The following is a 21487-nucleotide window of genomic DNA, read 5'->3' on the forward strand; positions in this document are numbered from 1 at the left end:
CAACCAAATAACAGCAGAAGTACATCTTTTAATTCAGCTTATTAACAACTATTAATCTCTGAATTTTTGATTGGGTCACACTCCTATAATAATTTCCCAAGAGCTAATAAGCATGAGATATATTCTTAAGTGTCTAAATTTGGGAAACATTGAATTTTTTATAAAAGGTAAACTATCAATAAATATTTGACTCTCAAAAAAAAATCAAAAAAAAAAAAAACACAAAAAAACATAGTAGCGGGGTTGCTGGATCGAATGAAATTACTCCTGGGTTAAATTTATTTCTAGATTTTTTCTTTTGTAGCTGTTATGAATGGGATTACTTTCCTGATTTTCAACTAGTTCATTATTAGAGAATAGACACCCTACTGAATTGTGTACACTAATTTTCTACCTTGAAACTTTACTGAGTTCATCTATCAGATCTAAGAGTTTTAGGTAGAGTCTTTAGGTGCTTCTAGATATAAGATTATGTTATCTGAAAAAGGGACAACTTGAATTCCCCTTTTCAAATGTGGATGCATTTCTTTTGCCTGGCTACTCTGGCTAGGACTTCCAGTAGTGAGCATCCTTATCTTGTTTTAGCTCTTAGAAGAAAGGATTTCAGTTCTGCCTGAGTATGTAGTTAGCTGTGGCTTTGTCATACATGGCCTTTACTATGATGTGTTCTCTCTACGTCTAATTTGTTGAGTTTTTTTTTAAATTATGAAGGGATGCTGGATTTTATGAAACCTTTTTTTGCATTTGAGATGCAAAAATACATATTAAAAATGTAATTTTTGAACCTTTTTGTGATGTATCATGTTTATTGATTTACGTATAATAAACCATCCTGCCATCCCTGGAATAAAACCCACTTGATCATAGTGAATGATCTTTTTATTGATCTCTTCGATTTGGAGTGCTGGTATTTTGCTGAGGATTTTTACATCTAAGTTTATCAGGAATACTGGCCCATAGTGTTTTTTGTTGTATCCTTATCTGGTTTTGGCATCAGAGTAATTTTGGCCTCATGGAACAAGCTAGGAAAAAACCCCTCCTCTCCAATTTTTCGGAACAGTTTGAGGAGAACTGATATTAGATCTTCTTTATAAGTTTGCAGCATTCAGCAGTAAAAATCTCCTAGGCTCAAGCTTTTCTCTGTTAGAAGACATTTTATTACTGACTCAGTTTCATTACTCGTTACTGGTCTGTTCAAGTTTTCTATTTCTTCATGGCCAAATATTGGTAGTTATCTCATGTCCAGGAACGTATCTGTTTCCTGTAGGTTCCAATTTGTTCAGATAGTTGTTCATGATAGTCTCTAACAATCTCCTGTTTTTGTGGGATATAAGTTTTATTGTCTCCTTTTTTGGTGGGGATTTTATTTGTGTCTTCTCTTTTAATCTTGGATAGTCTATACAGCAATTTATGAATTTTGTTTATTCTCTCAAAAAAAAACAACTCTTCATATTTCATTGATCCTTTGTATAGTTTTTTTTTTTCACCTCTAATTTAGTTCTGCTCTGACTTTATTTCCTGCTGTGAATTTTGTATCTGGTTTGTTCTTGCTTTTCTAGTTCCTTGAGGTGCACCAATAGGTTATTTAAAATCTTTCTACGTTCTTCATGTAAGTATTTGTTACCCTTAAACATTCTTTTATCATGGTTTTTGCTGTATCCCACATATTTTGTTATGTTGTGTTTCCATTTTCATTTGCTTCAAGAAACTTTTTGTTTCTTATTCCTCCTTAAATCCAATGATGGCTCATAATTGTGGCTTAATTTCCTCATATTTGCACAATTTCCAAAATTCTCATTGTTGATTTCTAGTTTTATTCCATCGTGGTCTGAGAAGATACATGAAATTATTTCTATTTTTTTAATCGTTGAGACTGCTTTTGTTGTATAACAAATAGACTAGCCTCAAGAACGTCCCATGTGATAAGAATATGTATTCTGTAGCTGTTTGGACACTATGTGCTGTAAATGTCTACTAAGCGCATGTGATCTAAAATGAAGTTTAAATTCAATGTCTCTTTGTTGATGATTTGGCTAGATGACCAGTCCAAGGCTGAAAGTCAGTTGTTGAAGACACCTAATCTGATGTCATTGGAGTCAGTCTCTTCCTTTAGAGCCAATAATGTTTGCTTTATGTATCTGCATGCTCCAGCGTCGGGTGCACAAATATTTAGAATTGTTGTATCTTCTTACTGAATTGATCCTTTTATCATTATAGAATTACTTCCTTTGCCACTTTTTGACTTAAAGTCTATTTTATCTGATATTAGGCTACTCATGTTTGCTTTTGGTTTCTATTTGCCTGGATTATCTTTTTCCATCCCTTCACTTTGAGTCTATGTGTCTTTACCACTACAGTCAGTTTTTTATAGGCAGTATATAGTTAAGTCATTTTTTTTGTTTGTTTTTCTATTCAGTCAATCTGTATTTTTTAAGTGAGGAATTTAAACTGCTCACATACAAGATTATTCAGTACTTAATTCCTGTCATTTTGGGAATTATTTTTTGGTTTTATGTATCCTCTCATCCTGTTCTCTTATTGTGGTTTGCGGGTTTTCTGTAGTAGTAACACTTGACTCCTTTTATTCATTCACTCATTCATTTTTCTGAGATGGCATCTCGCTCTGTCACCCAGGCTGGAGTGTGCAGTGGTGCGATCTCGGCTCACTGCTAGCTCTGCCTCTTGGGTTCATGCCACTCTCCTGCCTCAGCCTTCTGAGTAGCTGGGACTACAGGCACCTGCCACCAAGCCTGGCTAATTTTTTTGTATTTTTAGTGGATACGGGGTTTCACCGTGTTAGCCAGGATGGTCTCTATCTCCTCACCTCGTGATCCACCTGCCTTGGCCTCCCAAAGTGCTGGGATTACAGGCATGAGCCACCGCACCCGGCCAAGAGTTTTATACTTTTATGTATTTTGATTATGACAGATATCGTCCTTTATCTTCTAAATGCAGGGCTCCCTTGAGCACTTCTTGTAGGGCCAGTAGAGTGGTGATGTACTTCAGTTTTTCCTTGCTTTGGAAAGCATTCATTCTCCTTCATTTTTTATATCTTCTCCAGGTATAATATTCTCCCATTTATTTTTACTTGTTTAAGAGCACGTACTCACCGTAAATCCCATTCCTAGGTCAAAACAATCTAAATGTTATTGTACTTGCTATAAAAAATGCTCTTAAGCAGTTGTCCTACACAGCCCTTCTGATGCACGCATACCCTTTTTCTATGGCATACAAGCCCTCGGTCTTGGGAGTAAAGGCACAGGGATGCACCATCTTTGTCTGTTGAGGTACCTCCCAAGACACAATCCCTATTAAATGTTCCTAAGTCCCTATTAAATGTTTCAAAGAAACTGAATCTGTCAGCCTCTTTGGCCTCTCATATTCCTTGAACTTTGGGGGTAGGGTTGTATAGACCTTTCCACCGTGGAACGTGGCTCGTAAGGTTTCTGCTAAGAAATTTGCCGTTAGTGTGATAGGGATACTCTTCTATGTGACTTGACTCCTTTCCTGTATATAGAATTCTCTTTTTCTTGGACTTTTAACAGTTCGACTATAAAGTGGCATGGAGAAGAACTTTTTGGGAAGAATATACTGGAAAGATCTTTGAGCCTCCTATATCTAGATGTCTGTATCTCCTCCAAGACTTGAGAAGTTTTTACCTATTATTTCGTTAAATAGGTTTTCTATGCCTTTACCTATCTATTCTCTCCCAGGAAAACTGAAAATTCCAATATTTGGTCACTGTATGTGTTACATAAGCTTTGTTTTGATTTTTTAAAAAAATTTTATCTGCTTAGGTTATTTCAAAAGACCTGTCTTCAAGTTTACAAATTCTTCTGCTTGATCTAGAGTCTGTTGTTGAAACTCATGATTATAGTTTTTATTTTACTCTTTGAATTCTTCAGTTTCAGGATTTCTATTTAATTTCTTTCTGACATCTTTGTTGAATTTTTCATACAGATTGTGAAATGTTTCTTTTCATTGTTCATCTGTTTTCTGCAGTACCTGGGTTTTCAGAAATATTATTTTGAATTCGTCATCAGGTATTTCATAGATTTTTTAAATGTTGGCATCTGTTGCTGGAGGATTATTGTGTTCCTTTGAAGGTTTCATGCTTCCTTGATTTCTCATGTTTCTTGTGTCCTTACATTTATATCTATGCATCTGGTGTAACATTTGCTTCATCCAACACTATGGATTGGGTTTCGAAGGGAAAGATTTTTTTCTATAGAGCTATCTATAGTGTTGTTTGGGTAATGCATTTTGGCTTTGATTCTGGGTGGGAGAAGCAGTGCAGTCTCCATATGACTTCTTTGGCTATCTTTAGCATCAGTGGTGTCTATGAGTTCCTCAGTGGATAAAGCTGTGGCTCTTAGTAAAGGCTGTAGTGAGACTTTGCTAGTGAAAGGGACACCAGGCAGGCTAGTTCTTGGGTAACAATCATGGCAACTGTGGGACGGATATGCAGGACCTCGGTCAACACATGTGGATATTGGTAAAAGCAGGTCAGTTGGACCAATCCTTGGCCTTCAAGTGGAGTGTCCGTGTGCTAGCAGTGGCAACAATGGGCTGAACGAATGAGTCCTCAGGCCCTTAGGTGGCATGCGTAATGTCTGTGGCTGCAACAGCAACAGAGGGCTAACTTGGGGCCCCAAACTACAGCTTTGGGTGCCAGCAGTGGGGGTACAAATGGCCTAGTGGTCATCACCAAGCCTCCAAACGGCACGCAGGTGAGTGGCACATGGCTGTAGGCAGGGCATGGCAGTCTCACTTGGTCATGCTATATAATCCTTTTTATATTTTGCTGAATTAGGTTTGTTTTTGAATGCAAGACATATTCGTAAGGGATATTCTTATTATGACTTCTCTCATTTTGGTATGATGGTAATAGTGCCCTCATAGAATTATTTGACAAGTGTTCCTCTTTTTTTCTGAAGGGTATAAAAAAATTGATGTTAGAACTTCTTTAAATGTTGATGCAATTCACAAGTAGAGCCATTTGATCTTAGGCTTTTCTTTGTAGGAAGTTTTTTGATTACTAAACTCTTCACTTGCTAAGGATCTATTCAGATTTTGTTTCCCCTTGAGTTTCAGTTGTTTTTACCTTTCTAAGAATTTGTTCATTTCATCTAGGTTATCTAAGTTGTTGATATATAGCTGTTGACAATATTCACTTACAATACTTATTTCTATAAAGCCAATAGTAATGCCCTCTTTATCACTGATTTTAGTAATTTGAGGATTCTTTTATTCATGGTCAGTCTAACTTAACTTTTGTCAGTTGTTGATGTTTTCAAAAAATAAACTTCTGACTTCATTGTTTTTTCTCTATTACTCTTCCATTCTCTATTTCATTCATCTGTGCTCTGACTGTTCCTTCCTTTCTTTGGACTGAGTTTGCTTTTGTTTCTTTCATTAGGTTAGATTGTAAATTTGACATTTTTCTAAAATACAGCAATTTAGAGCAATAAATTTGCAATTCAGCAATTCATCAGCTATATACTATAACTTTTTATGTTGTATTTTCATTTTGCTTTTGTTGTTGAGACGTAGTCTCACTCTGTTGCCCAGGCTGGAGTGCAGTGGCACGATCTCAGCTCACTGTAACCTCCGTCTCCTGGACTCAAGTGATTCTCCCTTATCAGCCACTCGAGTAACTAGGACCATAGGTGCATGCCACCAGGCCTGGCTAACTTTTTGTATTCTGAAGTAGAGACAGCATTTCACCATGTTGGCCACGTTGGTCTCGAACTCCTGACCTCAAGTGATTTGCCAGCCTTGGCCTCCCAAACTGCTGGCGTGAGCCAATTCAACTAGCTAACATATTTTTATTTTCATCACTATCTTTTAGTTTCTCTTGTGAATGTTTTTCTGGAACCATTGGTTACTTAGGAGTATATTGTATGACTACCATAAATGTCCTTTAATTGATTTCTAATATCATTCTATTATGTCCAGAAACATGTTTTGTATGTTTTCAATCCCTTTTTGAGACTTCTGTCCTTGAGCATTTTCCATGTATACTTTAAAGATTAATCTCCTGTTGTTATTTATCTGTTAGATCTAGTTGGTTTTTACGTTTTTCAAGTCTATTTCCTTGTTGATATCCTGTGTGGTGATTCTAAGCACTAAAGTATGGTACTAATTTCTCAATAAAACTACTTCTCCCTCCAATTCTCTCCATTGTTCTTTCATGGCTTATTATGTGTTCAGAAGGAATAAAACCTTGTCCCTACACTCACACACCCCTCAACACAATAGTCACTGAAGTATGTGGGGTTTCTCCACATACACAACCAATTCTCCAGCAGACACCAGTTGGGCATTTTATATTTCAATTATAACACTATGTATTTGCCGATATCATGAGACCACACAGGTTAAGGGCTCAGTCCTACAAGATCACCCCAAGTTTCAGATGTCAATTGGTAGCAGTGGGTTGTCAATTATACTTCTGACTAATCAGCTATAAATGGGGGTTTGCAGGATCATCTATCTGGGTTTAATTTACTAGGGGGGCTCAAAAAACTCAGGGAAACATTTATCCCTTTAATAGCAAAGATATTACAAAGGATATAAACAGTGAGATAAAAAGATACACGGAGTGAGGTCTGAAAAGATCCTTACTGTTGGGACTTCTGTCCCTATGATATTGGGATGCCTACCTTCCAAGCGCATAGATGTACTTGCCAAGCTCAAAGCTCTCCAAACCTCATACTTTGGGTTTTTACAGAGGCTTTATAACACAGGCATTGCTGATTAAATCATTGGCCATTGGTATCAATTAAACCTTCAGCCTACTCTTGCTCACTGGAGGTGGGGTGTGTGACGAAGGAGGAGAGGCTGAAAATTCCACCCCTCTAATCACACGGTTATTTCCCCAGACAAGCTGTCCCCATGCTGAGCTTATCTAAGGAGCTCACCAAGGCTTGCCTCATTAGAATAAACGATGCTCCTATCATCATCCAAGGCATTTAGGAGCTCTGTGTCAGAACTCCTATCACTCAGGACGTTCATTTCAAGAACCAGGAGCAGAGACGAAATCTGTATTTCTTATTTATCATAGTATCACAGAGGCTTATATTGATGAGAAGTGTTTTATCACCTTGATGAATTGACTATTATAAAATGTTCTTCCTTGTTTCTAGGAAAAAATATCTTACCTAGACCTTCTGGATAGCTTGCCTCAGATTCTATATTAGCACTATGCTGCCTCACCAAGCATTTTATGTTATGAAGACAGTTTCTTTCCTCAAACTTCATAAACCAAGTTCTGCTAGCTTCCAACTTTCCTTCTGCAGCTTCTTCACCTCTCTCAACCTTCACAGAATTGAAGAGACTCAGGGCCTTGCTCTGGATTAGGTTTTGGTGTAAGGGAATACGGTGGCTGGTTGGATACCCTACCTACACCAAGAAAACTCTCCCTGAATCAGTAATAAGGCTGGTTTGCTTTCTTATTCTTGTGATCACTGGAATGGTACTTTTAATTTCCTTCAAGAACTTTTCCTTTGCATTACCACTTTATTAACTGTTTGGTGCAAGAGGCCTAGCTTCTGGCCTATCTGAGCCTCACTAAACTTAACCATTTCTAGATTTTGATTTAAAGTGAGAGGTATGAAACTCCTCCTTTTACTTGAACACTTAGAGACCATTCTAGGGCTACTAATTGGTCTAATTTCAATACTGTTGTGTCTCAGGGAATAGGGAGGCCTGAGGAGAGAGAGATGGGGGAATTGCCAGTCTTTGGCGCAGTCAAAACATATACATTTATCAATTAAGTCTGCCATCTTACATGGGGATGGTTCATTGAAAAATGGCACTGATAGACTCGCTTGATGCAGGGTTGCCATGAACCTTCACTTTGTTAGGAAAGATGTTCAGTAACTATAAGGCATGATAAAGCAAAGGACAATAAAATGAGATACGCCTATACTTAAACTTACAATAAAAAGTTTCCAACTTTAAACCTGAAGAAGAGATACTATCTTTAAAAAATTATTTTGGGAGATTCAGGAACAAGATATTTAAAGGCTACAGAGTCAAAAGGGTTTTTTCAGGACACCATTAATTTCTACTTTAAGGAATAAACGAAAACATCATTTAAGTAATAATTGTCATATTTCATAACATTTTAAAACAGTAAGTCCATGAAGTCGTTTTGGTCTATGAAATCATACTTCATCCTAAATTCAGATTTATTTTAACTGCTTAGTTGGCACTGCCTTCTGTCCAGTTTCAACAGTGACCATACCATTATCTATGTCAGCATAAAGATACCAGTTTGACTCACGTGGACTTTGAAACAGCCATTAGGAAAAATGGCAGTTAGGTGGGCAAGATGGACATACAGATTCAGACCAACAAAAGCTGATTCAAATACTTAAGAGTCCTACGCAGTAAGTAAGCTTTAGTACAATCATCCAATAGACTGTGCCTTTTCTTACGGATGCAGAGAATAAAGATAACCAAGAGATGTGGTTGTCTATGTGTTAAAAATGTCCAACAACTTCTTGAATGTTTGACTAGCTGAAGTTGCTTACATCTGTTTATTGCACTCTTTGACTCATCGATAATTCTTCTAGGCAAAAATTATTAGGAACAAAAGGTGAGGAGTCAGATCAGTCCATTTTGCTGCTTAATGGCACATATTTAAACACCTTCCTTCCACTCAGGCCTTTATACCATTTCCACAGGGAGTAAAAGTAAAATGAAGTCTTTGTCATCAAGAAATACTCCTCGTGATGTCTGGATTTTTTTCTCCTTGTCATGTACCAAGCTGTATCAATTATTTTAAAATACTATTATTCAGGCAAACACTACTCAATAAATACAGCGGATTCTAATCAGTGATTTTATGTCTCAAGGATTCATAAGTATCCAGGAGAAGCTCATACACTGACATAGTTCCATTCATTTTCTTCCCAAATTAGTTTTGGATAACTTTGCATAAAAGTAGTTCTGCTCTGAAACAAATGTTGACCAGCTGCATGCCAATGAAGTATTTTAATAGTACCTTCTCCTATTTTAAATTTCTTCCCATTAAATAAATAAAGCATGGAGATTTGAAAATGCCTCCTGATGCACTGAGAGGCACAGAAGTGGTACCTTGAAATCAATACATTTTCGATCAAAACAGATGCAACTACAGATGAAGCTCTGGATCATTACCTTTAAAATCAGTAGGCATTTCAATCAAACTTAAAAAATATCAAATAACAAAATAGATGACAAAATGGAAAATAAATACAAGAATTCTATTTGGAATCCCAAAATTCCAGGCAGGCCCAATTCTTAAATATTTAGCTAATCAAGGTATCATCCTTAATGGGAGCAAATATTAATCAAAAGTCAAAATACTCTCTGTAACGGGGGTTTACGTCATCCCATGACAATGTAAGGCTACTCTCTGTATCGACAATATTGTCATTTTCAAATGTTTTCTTACGATAAAAAGATGTTTTCTCTGTGTTCGTTTAAAGACACATTAAATGCCCTTTAGAGGAAAGTTCCTTGACAAATTTATCATTTCTGGAAAAACTTATTATCCTCGATATGTTTAATACATTCCCATATACAATTCTTAGTAAAGAGTTTGGGGAAACAAGTGTCCAAGCTCTAGCAGGTTTCATGAACTAAGGGCAAGAGTCCAAAACAGACAAATTCTATAAATTTCTATAAAGGACCAGAGAGTAAATATTTTAGGCTTTCCAAGTCATATATTCTGTTACAGTTATTCAATACTGTAATTGGTGTGAAGATGTAAACAACTGGGTATGGCTATTTACAATAACACTGATTTACAGAAACAAGCCCCAGATGGATTTCGCCTATGAGTCATAACTTGTCCACCCCTTGTCTTAAAGAAAACCAGAAGGAAGTGGTATTGGTATTGAGGACAACATTGTGAGTGAGCAGGCAAACAGGTTAGGCACCCTGATGTATTCTATTCTCCAAACGCAGGTTTTTGTTTTGTTAAAACAAAGGGCATTTTCCCCCCACCATAACAGAGAAGCAGCTCCCAACTTCTGTGGCAATAATGAGAGCAAAGGGGAAAGTGAAGATGGAGAATCTTATTCATATCAGGAGCAGTCAGAAACCATATACAAGCTCCGGCACCACACTCAGCATACGGGTGACCAAGACTCTTTGAGTGTGCCTGAGCGTGCCATCCCTGGCAATGGAACCTTCTACAAAGCTCTGACCATTGGCTAACTTAAAAACCAGCCCTAGGAGAGCTGTGAATAGGCCAGCTGTGTCAATTAGGTATTCACCAGGAAAGCAGACAAAAGCATATACTTGGATTCAGAGGTTGAAGAATTAAGCATAATGATTCTAAAATTCTTCATTTTTAATAGTGTCAGGTCTGGAAGCTTTGTGGAAAACACGCTTTCAGAGAAACTAAAAGCCCTCCTCATCCATTGGTAAAATCTGGCTTCATAAATCTCAGGATATTAAAAACACAGCAGGCATACTCTCCCATATGACAATTCCACCTCCTCCAACATGTTACAATAAATGGTGGAAAGGCATACTACTGATTTGGTAATTACTTCGGTTATGTGACTCTGCTGAAAGCTCCTGTTTTGCTTTTATTTTGTATGTTTTGCTATCAGGTAAGTTTGATTATGTCATGCTGCCCTCAGGTGTCCGTTTCTTTTTAAATATATGATTGGTGGGCAAAGGAGGACCCCTTGTAAATTTTCAAACCAGGACTACAGCAGATATTCAATGTGCTCTTTCATAAACCCTAATCACAGAGCTCATTTAAGTGCGAAAAGCTCAACATTTAGGAGTATCTGATATGTCATTGGGACTTTTCCCACCTGTCCTATAATATCCTGCCTTTGAAAAAGGAGCCAGGGTGGTAAAAAGAAAAAAAGGAACTAAAAATAGTACCTCAGCACAATGGTTCTCAAAGTGTTTCAGAGACACTGTTCCAGATGTCCATGAGGTCAACCCTATTTTTACAGTAACACTAAAAACATTTTTTTCATTCTCTCAGATATACACTGGAGTTTTCTAGAAGATACATGACTTCTGATACACTACAACCAACTATAAGCAAAAACAGATACGAGAATCTAGCCATCTTTTACTAAGCCAAATATAAAAAGATGAGCAACAATTGTAAGCACTATTCTTTAATATATTTCTCACGTAGGAAAGTATAACTACTATTCATAAATGTGTTATTCACTTAATGGGTTTTTAATGATTTAATGCAATTTAAAAATCTTACCAGTTTTAGTTTCAGATAAATATTAATATATAAACAAAAGACTTTGGGGGTTCTCAAACATTTTAAGAGTATAAAGCTATCCTGGGACCAAAAAGCTTGAGAACATTGAAATATCAGATTTCTATTGATATTTCCTAGAAAGCACTTCCCCTAACATTTGAGAAGATAAACACACCTAACTCACTGTCAAATTACAAAGACTAACCAAACAATTTTTAATTTGATTGCTGTAGCAGGACAGGCATTAAAGTAAGTAACAGAATTGGAAAGAAGAGTCAGGGATTTCAGCCACCCTCATCCTCACTCCTTCCTCCTTCCTCCACAATCAATTTGCAAGAAGTAAGAAAGAGCAAAACTGACTTAGAATTTGACCTGCTTTCCCTTATCATGTTCTATAACAGAACTGTGTCAATGTAAAAAGCTTACAATGATAAGAACACTGAATAATGTATAAGTTAGATAATATGAGGTCCCTCAATGAGCCCCAGTGACACAACTGATTAAAGCTACCCTGAGTTATTTTCCATATATAAATCTGTTCTAAAAAAAGCAAAACTACCAAAAGTGGGAGGCTAGAGGGCGGGGAAAGGGGACAGGTGAAGGAAAAGAGGATGGAAAAAAGGAAAGAAGGCTTTCATTCTGAGAGGTCATAGAATCCAACAAAATTGACCAGTGTAAGATTAACCTATGGCATACTTAGATAAGGATTCCTATTAAAGTCTAGACCTTTGGTAATATGATAGTAAATTATATTCTAAAATTCATTTTACAATTCAACATTTTTAGATCATGACATTTTTCTATAAAAACATTTCAACAACTAATGGTTAGGTTCTCAGGCTATTATTCCCCATATCCTTGTTGTGGAGACAGAAAGAGTATTGGTGAAAATGAATGCCAGACCCTACTAGAAACCCTCTGAAACTGTGAGATCTAGCCCTGATTCTTCTCTTAGGACCACTGAGAAGCTCCAGGGATGACAGCCTTGGGGCCACTGTGTCTGGGAAGCTCCAAGTCAGGTAAAAGCATAGATCAAAAGCCTCTCAAGGTCATAAGCAACCTCAGCGAAGTCTCAGGATACAAAGATCAATGTGCTAAAATTGCTAGCATTCCTACACACCAACAGTCAAGCCAACAGACAAATCATGAATGAACTCCCATTCATAACTGCTAACAAAAGAATAACATACCTAGGAATACAGCTAACAAGGGAAATGAAGGACCTCTTCAAGGAGAGCTACAAACCACTGCTCAAAAAAATCAGATGACACAAATGGAAAAACATTCCATGCTCATAGAAGATTGGAAGAACCAATATCATGAAAATGGCCATACTATTCAAAGTCATTTATAGATTCAACGCTATTCCCATTAAACTACCATTGACATTCTTCACAGAATTAGAAAAAAACTATTTTAAAATTCATATGGAACCAAAAAAGAGACCGTAACTACCATTGACATTCTTCACAGAATTAGAAAAAAACTATTTTAAAATTCATATGGAACCAAAGTAGTATCTAGACAGCCAAAGCAACCCTAGGCAAAAAGAAGAAAGCTGGAGGCATCATGCTATGTGACTTCAAACTGTACTACAAGGCTACAGTAACCCAAACAACATGGTACTGGTGTAAGAATGAACACACAGACCAATGGAACAGAATAGAGAACCCAGAAATAAGACCACATGCCTACAACCATCTGATCTTCAACAAACCTGACAAAAACAAGCAATGGGGAAAGGACTCCTTATTTAATAAATGGTGCTGGAAAAACTGGCTAGCCATATGCAGAAAACTGAAACTAGATTCCTTCCGTACACCACGTACAAAAATCAACTCAAGATGGATTTAAGACTTAAATGTGAAACCCAAAACCAATAAAACCCTAGCAGAAACTCTAGGCAATACCATTCTGGACACATGCAAGAGCAAAAATTTCATGATTAAGGTATCAAAAGCAATCAGAATAAAAGCAAAAATTGACAAATGGGATCAAATTAAACTGTAGAGCTTATGCATAGCAAAAGAAATTATCAGAGTAAACAGCCTACAGAATGGGAGAAAAATTTTGTAATTTGTCCATCTCATAATGGTCTAATATCCAGCACCTACAAGGAACTTAAATGTATAAGGAAAAAACAAAGAATCCCATTAAAAAGTGGGCAAAGGACATGAAGAGACACTTCTCAAAAGACATATATGCAGCCAAGAAACATGAAAAAAACCTCAACATCACTGATCAATATCACAAATCAAAACCACAATGAGACACCATCCCACACCAGCCAGAATGGCTGCATTATTAAAAAGTCAAAAGGAATGCTTTTACAGTGTTGGTGGAAGTGTAAATTAGTTCAACCATTGTGGAAGACAGTATGGCAATTCCTCAAAGACCTAGAACCAGGAATACCATTTGACCTAGCAATCCCATTCCTAGGTACATACCCAAAGAAACAGAAATCATTCTCTCATAAAGATACACACATGCAAATGTTAATTGCAGCACTTTTTACAATAGCAAATACGTGGAATTAACCTAAATGCTCATCAATGACTGAATAAAGAAAATGTAGTACATATACACCATGGAATGCTATGCAGCCACAAAAAGGAATGAGATCATGTCCTTTACAGGGACATGATGGATTTAAGACTTAAATGTGAAACCCAAAACCAATAAAACCCTAGCAGAAAATCTAAGTAATACCATTCTGGACACAGGCAAGGGCAAAAATTTCACGATTAAGATGTCAAAAGCAATCGGAATAAAAGCAAAAATTGACAAATGGGATCCAATTAAACTGTAGAGCTTCTGCATAGCAAAAGCTATGCAGAACATTTAAGTTCCTTGTATGTGCTGGATATTAGACCATTGTCAGATGGATAAATTACAAATTTTTTCTCCCATTCAGACCCAGAGGTCATTATCCTTAGTAAACTAAGGCAGGAACAGAAAAGCAATTACCATGTTTTCTCACTTCTAAGTGGGAGCTGAATGATGGGTACACATGGACACATGGGGCAGAACAGCTCACACTGGTGCCTGTCAGAGGGTGGAGGGCGGGAGGAGTGAGAACATTAGGAAGAATAGCTAATGGATGCCAGGCTTAATACCTGGGTGATGGGATGATCTGTGCAGCAAACCACACTGGCATTTGTTTACCTATGTAACAAACCTGCATATCCTGCACATGTACCCCTGACCTTGAAAAATTATAAATAAAAAGATCTTTGCAAATAATAATTTAGGGGGGAAAAATAGGAAAGACAAGACAGACACGGCACCAAGGAGGTAGGAGAGAGGACTCCAAAGGAGAAGGCAGTGCTGGCACAATACAATTATGACCATGGCTGGAATCTAAGCAGGGGAAAGCTCAGAGAGAAAATAGAATGCCAATGATAGCTTTCATGGCAGAGGGCGTCACAGATACAGAGAAGCACAGACAGAAGAGGTATCCACAGGGAAGATATTATCCTGCACGGAGATGAGAGGACAGCATGCAAATGTACTTAAGGCAGCTGCCAGTTACAATAGTGATCATTACAGATGCAGAGAGCTCTTGAGGATATTAACTCTATAAGGTTCATCAGCTTCATGGAAGTCTGTGATGCTTTTGACAATGAAAATATAAAATAGCACAATGTGAACTTTAAATTTTTAAAATAATTTTTATAATAGTCATTTTCCACTACTGACAATAAACCAAAAATCTATCCAGTATTTAAGATTCTAGCCTCCTAGAAAGCCAATGCAATAATTAATTTTATAGATTGGAAAAGAAATAATGAAATCCTACAATCTAACTCACACTGAACTCCACATATTTTTTTTTAACACTGTTCTGTTACAAAACCTAAACATACTTTCTTCCTTGACTATATTCTTCTCCCTACCAGTAAGTTGTACTAGCTATGGTTTTAGCCCTTATCAAACTTATAACCCAATACTAAAAACATTAGTAAAGTCCTGCCTCATACATTAAACTCAGACCACAGGGGGCATGATACTCAACACGCTCTGAGTATGTCAAGGGCAAAGTATATGTAGGAGGCCTAGCCCAATAAAGAGAGCCACCTTTAAGAACCACAACCAGGCTCTTATACCAATTGTACATGCTGGGCTGGCTCCTGCCAATACTGGAGAACAGAGGGACCCTGGATAAAACTGCTACTGAACATCTCGAGCCTTGATGTTAAAAGGTACATTTTGTCAAAAAATCTTGATTAAAATAATGCCCTGGCTACTGCCTCTTACGATGGCCTGACCTTGGCCAGCCACTGACTTGTGTATCTCTTCTGACTTTCCAGTTGTGAAACTGGCCAAATGACTATGCTCCGATCTATCTCACTCCTCAGTGCTATGCAATTCTATATTTAACCCTCTTACCACCTTAGAACAGCAGCCCTGGGAGATAATCCTGCCAGCATGGTAGGAACCTCACTAAAACTATGACTGAAGTACAAGCAAGCTAGTTAGTGGTAACAAATAAAACACATTCGAAGATCTGTCCAGACAAACAGTAAGTATAAACTTATTCTAACACATCAAATCTTATTCATACCATTTCAAACAAGGTTTAAGAAAAAGACTTTTAACTCTTTCCTTGTTGATAATTCAAGCAATATTCAATAAAACTTACTTCCAATATAGCAAAGAAAGAAACCCTAGAGTTTAAAAGAAATGTATCTGTATGTACAGAAGTTTAATTTACATATGTATTTTGTAGATAAAGACGCATTTTGAAAATAAAACAAATTATATAGCAATTCATCACATCACTACAATATAAGGGAATAAACTACTTGCAGACAAGTCAAAGCAAGTAGATACTATTGCTAGGAAAATGATCAGTCACACATTTTTTTTAAAGCAGGTACTGAATTTCTCCCCCCAAATATTATGTATACTCCAGATTGTTTTTTACCGAGCCTAATTAGACAGGTTTAATAGAATCCAACATGAAATTAAAACACCTCCCCAGTGTTTTCCCATCATAGCACCTCAACAACCTGCTACCATGTCTTCAGTGAAACCTAATGAGGTGAGCCTAGCCAACTCCATCAGAGAGGCCATGTGGCTGCCATGAACATTGCCTTACTCACTTCTAATCCTTACCCAAATAGCGAAGAGTATGGAAAGGAGGAGGCGCACACACACACACTATATATATATATATATATGTTTGTTGAAGGGGAAAATTAGAAAAAGAGAGGCATTTCAACATGTCACATTAGCTAAGTGTAAGTATAATGTTAGTACACATTCCATTATTTTATTAGTAAGGAAATTAGCAGGCCAAACCAAGGCCCATATCAATGCAATTTTCAGTACATCATTCCTTAGAGTGAAGGAAAAAGGTTCACCAAGAGCAGCCTAAACAAGTTAACCTCCCAATAGGGGAGTCAGCCCTCCCCCATTGAAAGCATATGAGGACAGGCTGGTCTTGGCACTTCTTAGACAGATCATGCTGCAGTATTGCTATCACAACACAATGGTAAGGAAAAAAAGAAAAATGGTTTATTAGTGTACTCCCCATGAAGATTATTCTGGCACTGGATCAAGTAATGGGTGGTCATACTCTAGGTAGCATAGCATTAAGGAGAAGGTGTAAAGGAGCAGAGCAGTAGAAATAATTCATTTTATCTCCTGTATGATTCGATTTCATAGGGGCCATGCTAATAAGTCAAACAGACACTAAAACAACAACAACAAAAAAAAACAGGCAATCATGATGCAAGAGAAGCTACATCCAGAATTATGGATTAAAAACTTACCACCTAGAAGAATAATTTATTTTTAAAATGAATCCAGAGGAGAAAGATAGAAGAAACACATTTACATGGTTAGTTCTTATGATAGCTACTTTATATTCGACAGACTTGTAACAGCATGCATTATAGAAAACTAATACAGAAAACGTAAACAGACAATCCCAAGTATATCGCACACATTTTTAATAACAGAGAACTACTCATCACCAAACACATGATCCTGAATATGACAGAGATTCACTGTTATTGATAATTTTTCTCCTCCTTCTGTCAGTAATTTTGCTACTATTGCCAATTAATTATCTGTAATTGGCCTAATTCAAGATAATATTAAAATGTTAATTTACATAAAATCTCTTCCATCCCAGTTGCCAAGAAGCAGGATGCTTCATCTAATCTCCTTAGAATTCCTTGTAAGTGTAAAGAAGGGCAAATGTCCTAGATTTGCAGCAATAAACGTGTAGCTACTGACACTAGGGTGTCCACAGTTTATCTAGCCATCATGCATGCTGAGATAGTTAATAAAAAATAACATCTTTATTGGTTGCTACATTTCAAGTTATGAGTAAGATACATGCGTATGTAAAAGTATTATTAAAGCTATTAGCTTTTAAAAAACGCAATCAAGGATTTAGTAGAAACAAATCATCAAACATGTGACAAAAGCTCTAAGAGATCTGCAACCTTTAAACAGAAATTGCAGTATTACTGAATTTTTTTCCTCCCATCATTAAACATTTTCTCAGTTAACAGATGCTAAACATACAACTCTTATATGTTGATGGAACCTCAAAATATCTAATGTGAAGAGAATTCTTCATGCTGGTGATCACCGATTCGGATCAATGTTATATGTGGCCAAACACAGTCAACATTATCTCCTTTGCCCAGAAAGGTTAAGGGAAAGAAGGGTGCAAAGAGCAACTGCTATCACCAAACAGGCAGACGAAGCAGTGAAAACTTGATTGGCCAGTAAAAGGCAAAGAGTGGTCAGGACAATCCACTGACTGGCCATCCCCTTAACAAGGTAGATGAACGTTACACTGCGATACCCACGTCAATGTTCACACTGTGAAATGCCTGCATTTCCACATGATATATTAGCAGTGCTATTGCCCAAGAATGCTTCCTGAAAGGATCTATATTCTCTTAATCTGTATAGTCTCTGGACACATGCTACATACGTTTACAAGTGATTCTAAATTCACCTCTTATAAATGGCAAAAGGAACTTTCTAGTTGAGTATTTTGAGATATGTTAAAATGATGTTAAAACTGGGATTCTATCACTCTGTCTCCTTTTTGCTTTCTGGTGGCGGAACCCTTTCTCCCCTGAATCCCTTCCTCTTTTAACAGCTAGTGTCCAAGTTAATGGTCCCATAGAGCTCCATGGTGCCTTTCTTAAAGGGGAACACTGTATTTTCGAAAAAAGGAAATTATGTGACTAGCAGAATATCTAAATATCAATTCTTTACATGTAATTTTTAAATTTTAAGATATATTACAGCAAATCAAGGGATCATATACTCTACGTGGACATCTGACTTTTTCTTCAAAATAAAATTAGAATTTGTTAAATATGGATTAATCTATATTTACTTAGAGCAAAAATTACTTCATAGTCCCAGGTTCATTTATTTTGAAGAGTATTATGAAGAGTTCGAGTAAATGCTAAAATTCTACTTCTACAAAACTTGCAAGTGTATGTACAATTATACATTGTAAAACTTTATCCTCTATCTTAAGTAGATGATGAGAGGATCATTAGATTATTTTATTATTTCAACTAGTAAAAGACTAGGTAAACTGAGGACCATAAGAAAGCCTGAGTTATTCGACTCACTATGGTATGTAGTGAAAACACGATTCACATTTTCAGATCTAACTTATATTCTCTCCATTATTACCTATCAACTGCAATTCTCAACCAAAAAACAAAAACAAATAAAAGCCCTGTCTGCCATCTACTGGACAAAGAAGATACAGAACACACACATTACTGCTCAAACAACTCCAGGCACCAAGACCATGCATTTAAAATCATACTCTGTGCTGGCATGTGAAACAAAAAAATTCTTTCTTTTTTCAAAGGTTTCTTTTTATTCACCTGCCATGGGAACCATGTAGAGAATGAGGAACAGGGAGGCAGAAAATAAATGTGTACAAACATAAAAGTAGAGATAAGCCCGACATGTTTTGGATCTAAGTTTCACAAATCCATACTTACATGGCCATGTAGATCTGTATTAAGAAGCATTATTGCACAGGTAAGGCAATGGACTCCATCTGAAGAAAGACACAAGAAAAGAAAGCATGAATTCGCTTTTTACTGTTGGATTCCACCTTGTTATCATTAATAGGATACATTCAGAACCTATGAAAACAGTACTGTGCTAGGTACAGGCTTATTTGTTTTAAGAAACAAAAAATGGATGAGAATAATTTCCATATAGAAAGAACCTCAATGCACAGAATTGGACTCCACTGTTGATAAAGTGTTCTTACCTCTCTGGAGGACAATTTGGTAGTACACACGTAAAGCCTTGAAACAGTGTCTTGACACAACAAATCAGCTTCTAGGGTTTTGTGCTACAGCAATAATTAAGGATCTATACATAGTACAAGGATATCTAGACAAGCATTGCTTACAAGGGAAGACAAGTAAATATGATCCTCTAAAGACACATTTCTGTTAGGTTGAAGTCATATAAAAATGTTCTCCAAGTAAAGATTCTCATTTCCAAACATTAGAATTAGTTGTTCTCCTTAGTCTCACTCTACTAATTCTCTATACAAGTACAGTAGATAATAGCAGTTTCAGATGCAGTAAAAATCTTACCAATTTACGCTAAATTAGAAAGGTCTAATTACTGCACTCATATATTAAAGGCAGGGTATTTTTAACAGATAAGTTCTTTAGTATAGTAGGTGATTTCTGTTATCAGTGTCTCTTAGTAGATGCTACCAAATGGCTAAAACTGTATTTATTCTAGTACCATTTTATTATCACAAGTTCTACATATATTTAAAACAAATTCTCCAAAGTATTTTAAGAACTCAGCAGCCAACTCTCAAATATCCTTATCAACAGCCAATTAAGTACACGAATCTGTATTTCTTTTTTTATCCAAGAATGTAAACATCTTCTTAGATTTGCAGAAAGTTCTCATAAAAATGGCCCGCTTTTATCTCTTTTATTCTCTTGTCAGGGCTAATGGTGACAGAGATAGTGAATAACTGGTCCAAATAGCATCAGTTTACCGATAGGAATGTGGCCTTCATCAGGTGATGAATTAACTTTGACTACAGCCTGGGGGATGGAGAGAAGGTAGAGGCAAGCACCTTGGCCAGTACCAAGCACATTATCGAGGTTAATCGGCAATACTGCAGCTAAGAGGTAATTATTATTTCTTGTGAATCTAGTCTCAGTGATTTACTCCATAATCTGTAAGTTTATGAAAGATTTTCCAACTGAAAGTCAAAGTGTTCACTTCGAACACTGAAAAGTGTGCTTTATTGCAGGAATTGAAACGGAGGAAAGATCTCTCTTCAACAAGGTAGGGTCCACAAATAAACAGTTTACAATTAAGTCGTTTACTTTGTAAAAATAGTATAATAAGCATAAATTCATAGTTTATTAAAATCACCAACAGAAGTTTGAGGTATCGTTATAATTAATATCAAGCAAAAGCACTAGAGGCACACTGCAACCACCAGTGGGATTTGTTCATGTTTCCAAAACTAACCCCAAAACTCTGGATACATGAGCTTTCAACAAGAAACGTAGAGACCAAATGTATAAGAAATAAGAAAACTGAAATTTTATTACATAAAATCTTAGAGTGACAAATCACGAACATTTCAAGTATGCTGTCACACTAGAGAAGTGGAAAACAAAATAATTTAAATAAGAGTAAAGGATAACATGCTGTCCTTAAATATCATCCTTTTACAGAATATTTAATGACATGAGAAAATGCTCACAATGAAAGAAAATGCAGATAAAAACAAAATTCTAATTCCAATTTGACATTAAGTATTAAATAGACTAGAATGAAGTAAATAGAAGTGTTAGTAGTTATCACTAGCTAATTGAAGTTACATAATTTCTCATAGTAAAATTTAACTTTCATAATAAGGAAAATAAGAAATTCAAGGATTTGTATCAGATTACCTTGTGAAGCAATAGTATCTGGGTTACAGTAAAAATATCTATTGGAGAAGTGTATTAAAACTCTCTCTCGTTCTTGAGTTTCTCCCACGAGAGAAAATGCTTTAAAGAAATACCTACAAGAGAATTAAAAATTTAAAAAGTGAAATTTTAGAAAATGCTATCACACTGTTTGACAGTTAAAAGTCAATTTATACAAACCTAAGATATTAATTATACAAGGTAAGATATTATAAAGTTATTCTCTGCCTGCAAAAAAAATCATTTACTAGATAGCCATTCAATACAAATTTGTATTAGGATT

The 21487-nt window shown here is 36.3% G+C and overlaps 1 protein-coding gene across 2 annotated transcripts in view; it reads right to left on the reverse strand.

Moving 5' to 3' along the window:
• Nucleotides 1-21487, reverse strand: part of PSD3 (pleckstrin and Sec7 domain containing 3) — a 594572-nt gene that overhangs the window by 272841 nt on the left and 300244 nt on the right. For both annotated transcript variants that reach the window (XM_011979615.1, XM_011979616.1), the window contains 2 exons: nucleotides 21187-21299; nucleotides 19240-19298 (listed from right to left, as the gene is read on the reverse strand). In XM_011979615.1, coding sequence (XP_011835005.1) covers nucleotides 19240-19298; nucleotides 21187-21299 — 172 coding nt within the window. The remainder of the gene's footprint in view (nucleotides 1-19239; nucleotides 19299-21186; nucleotides 21300-21487) is intronic.

The sequence above is a fragment of the Mandrillus leucophaeus genome, unplaced genomic scaffold (genome assembly GCF_000951045.1).
Source record: "Mandrillus leucophaeus isolate KB7577 unplaced genomic scaffold, Mleu.le_1.0 Scaffold204, whole genome shotgun sequence".
NCBI classification, from domain to species: domain Eukaryota; kingdom Metazoa; phylum Chordata; class Mammalia; order Primates; family Cercopithecidae; genus Mandrillus; species Mandrillus leucophaeus.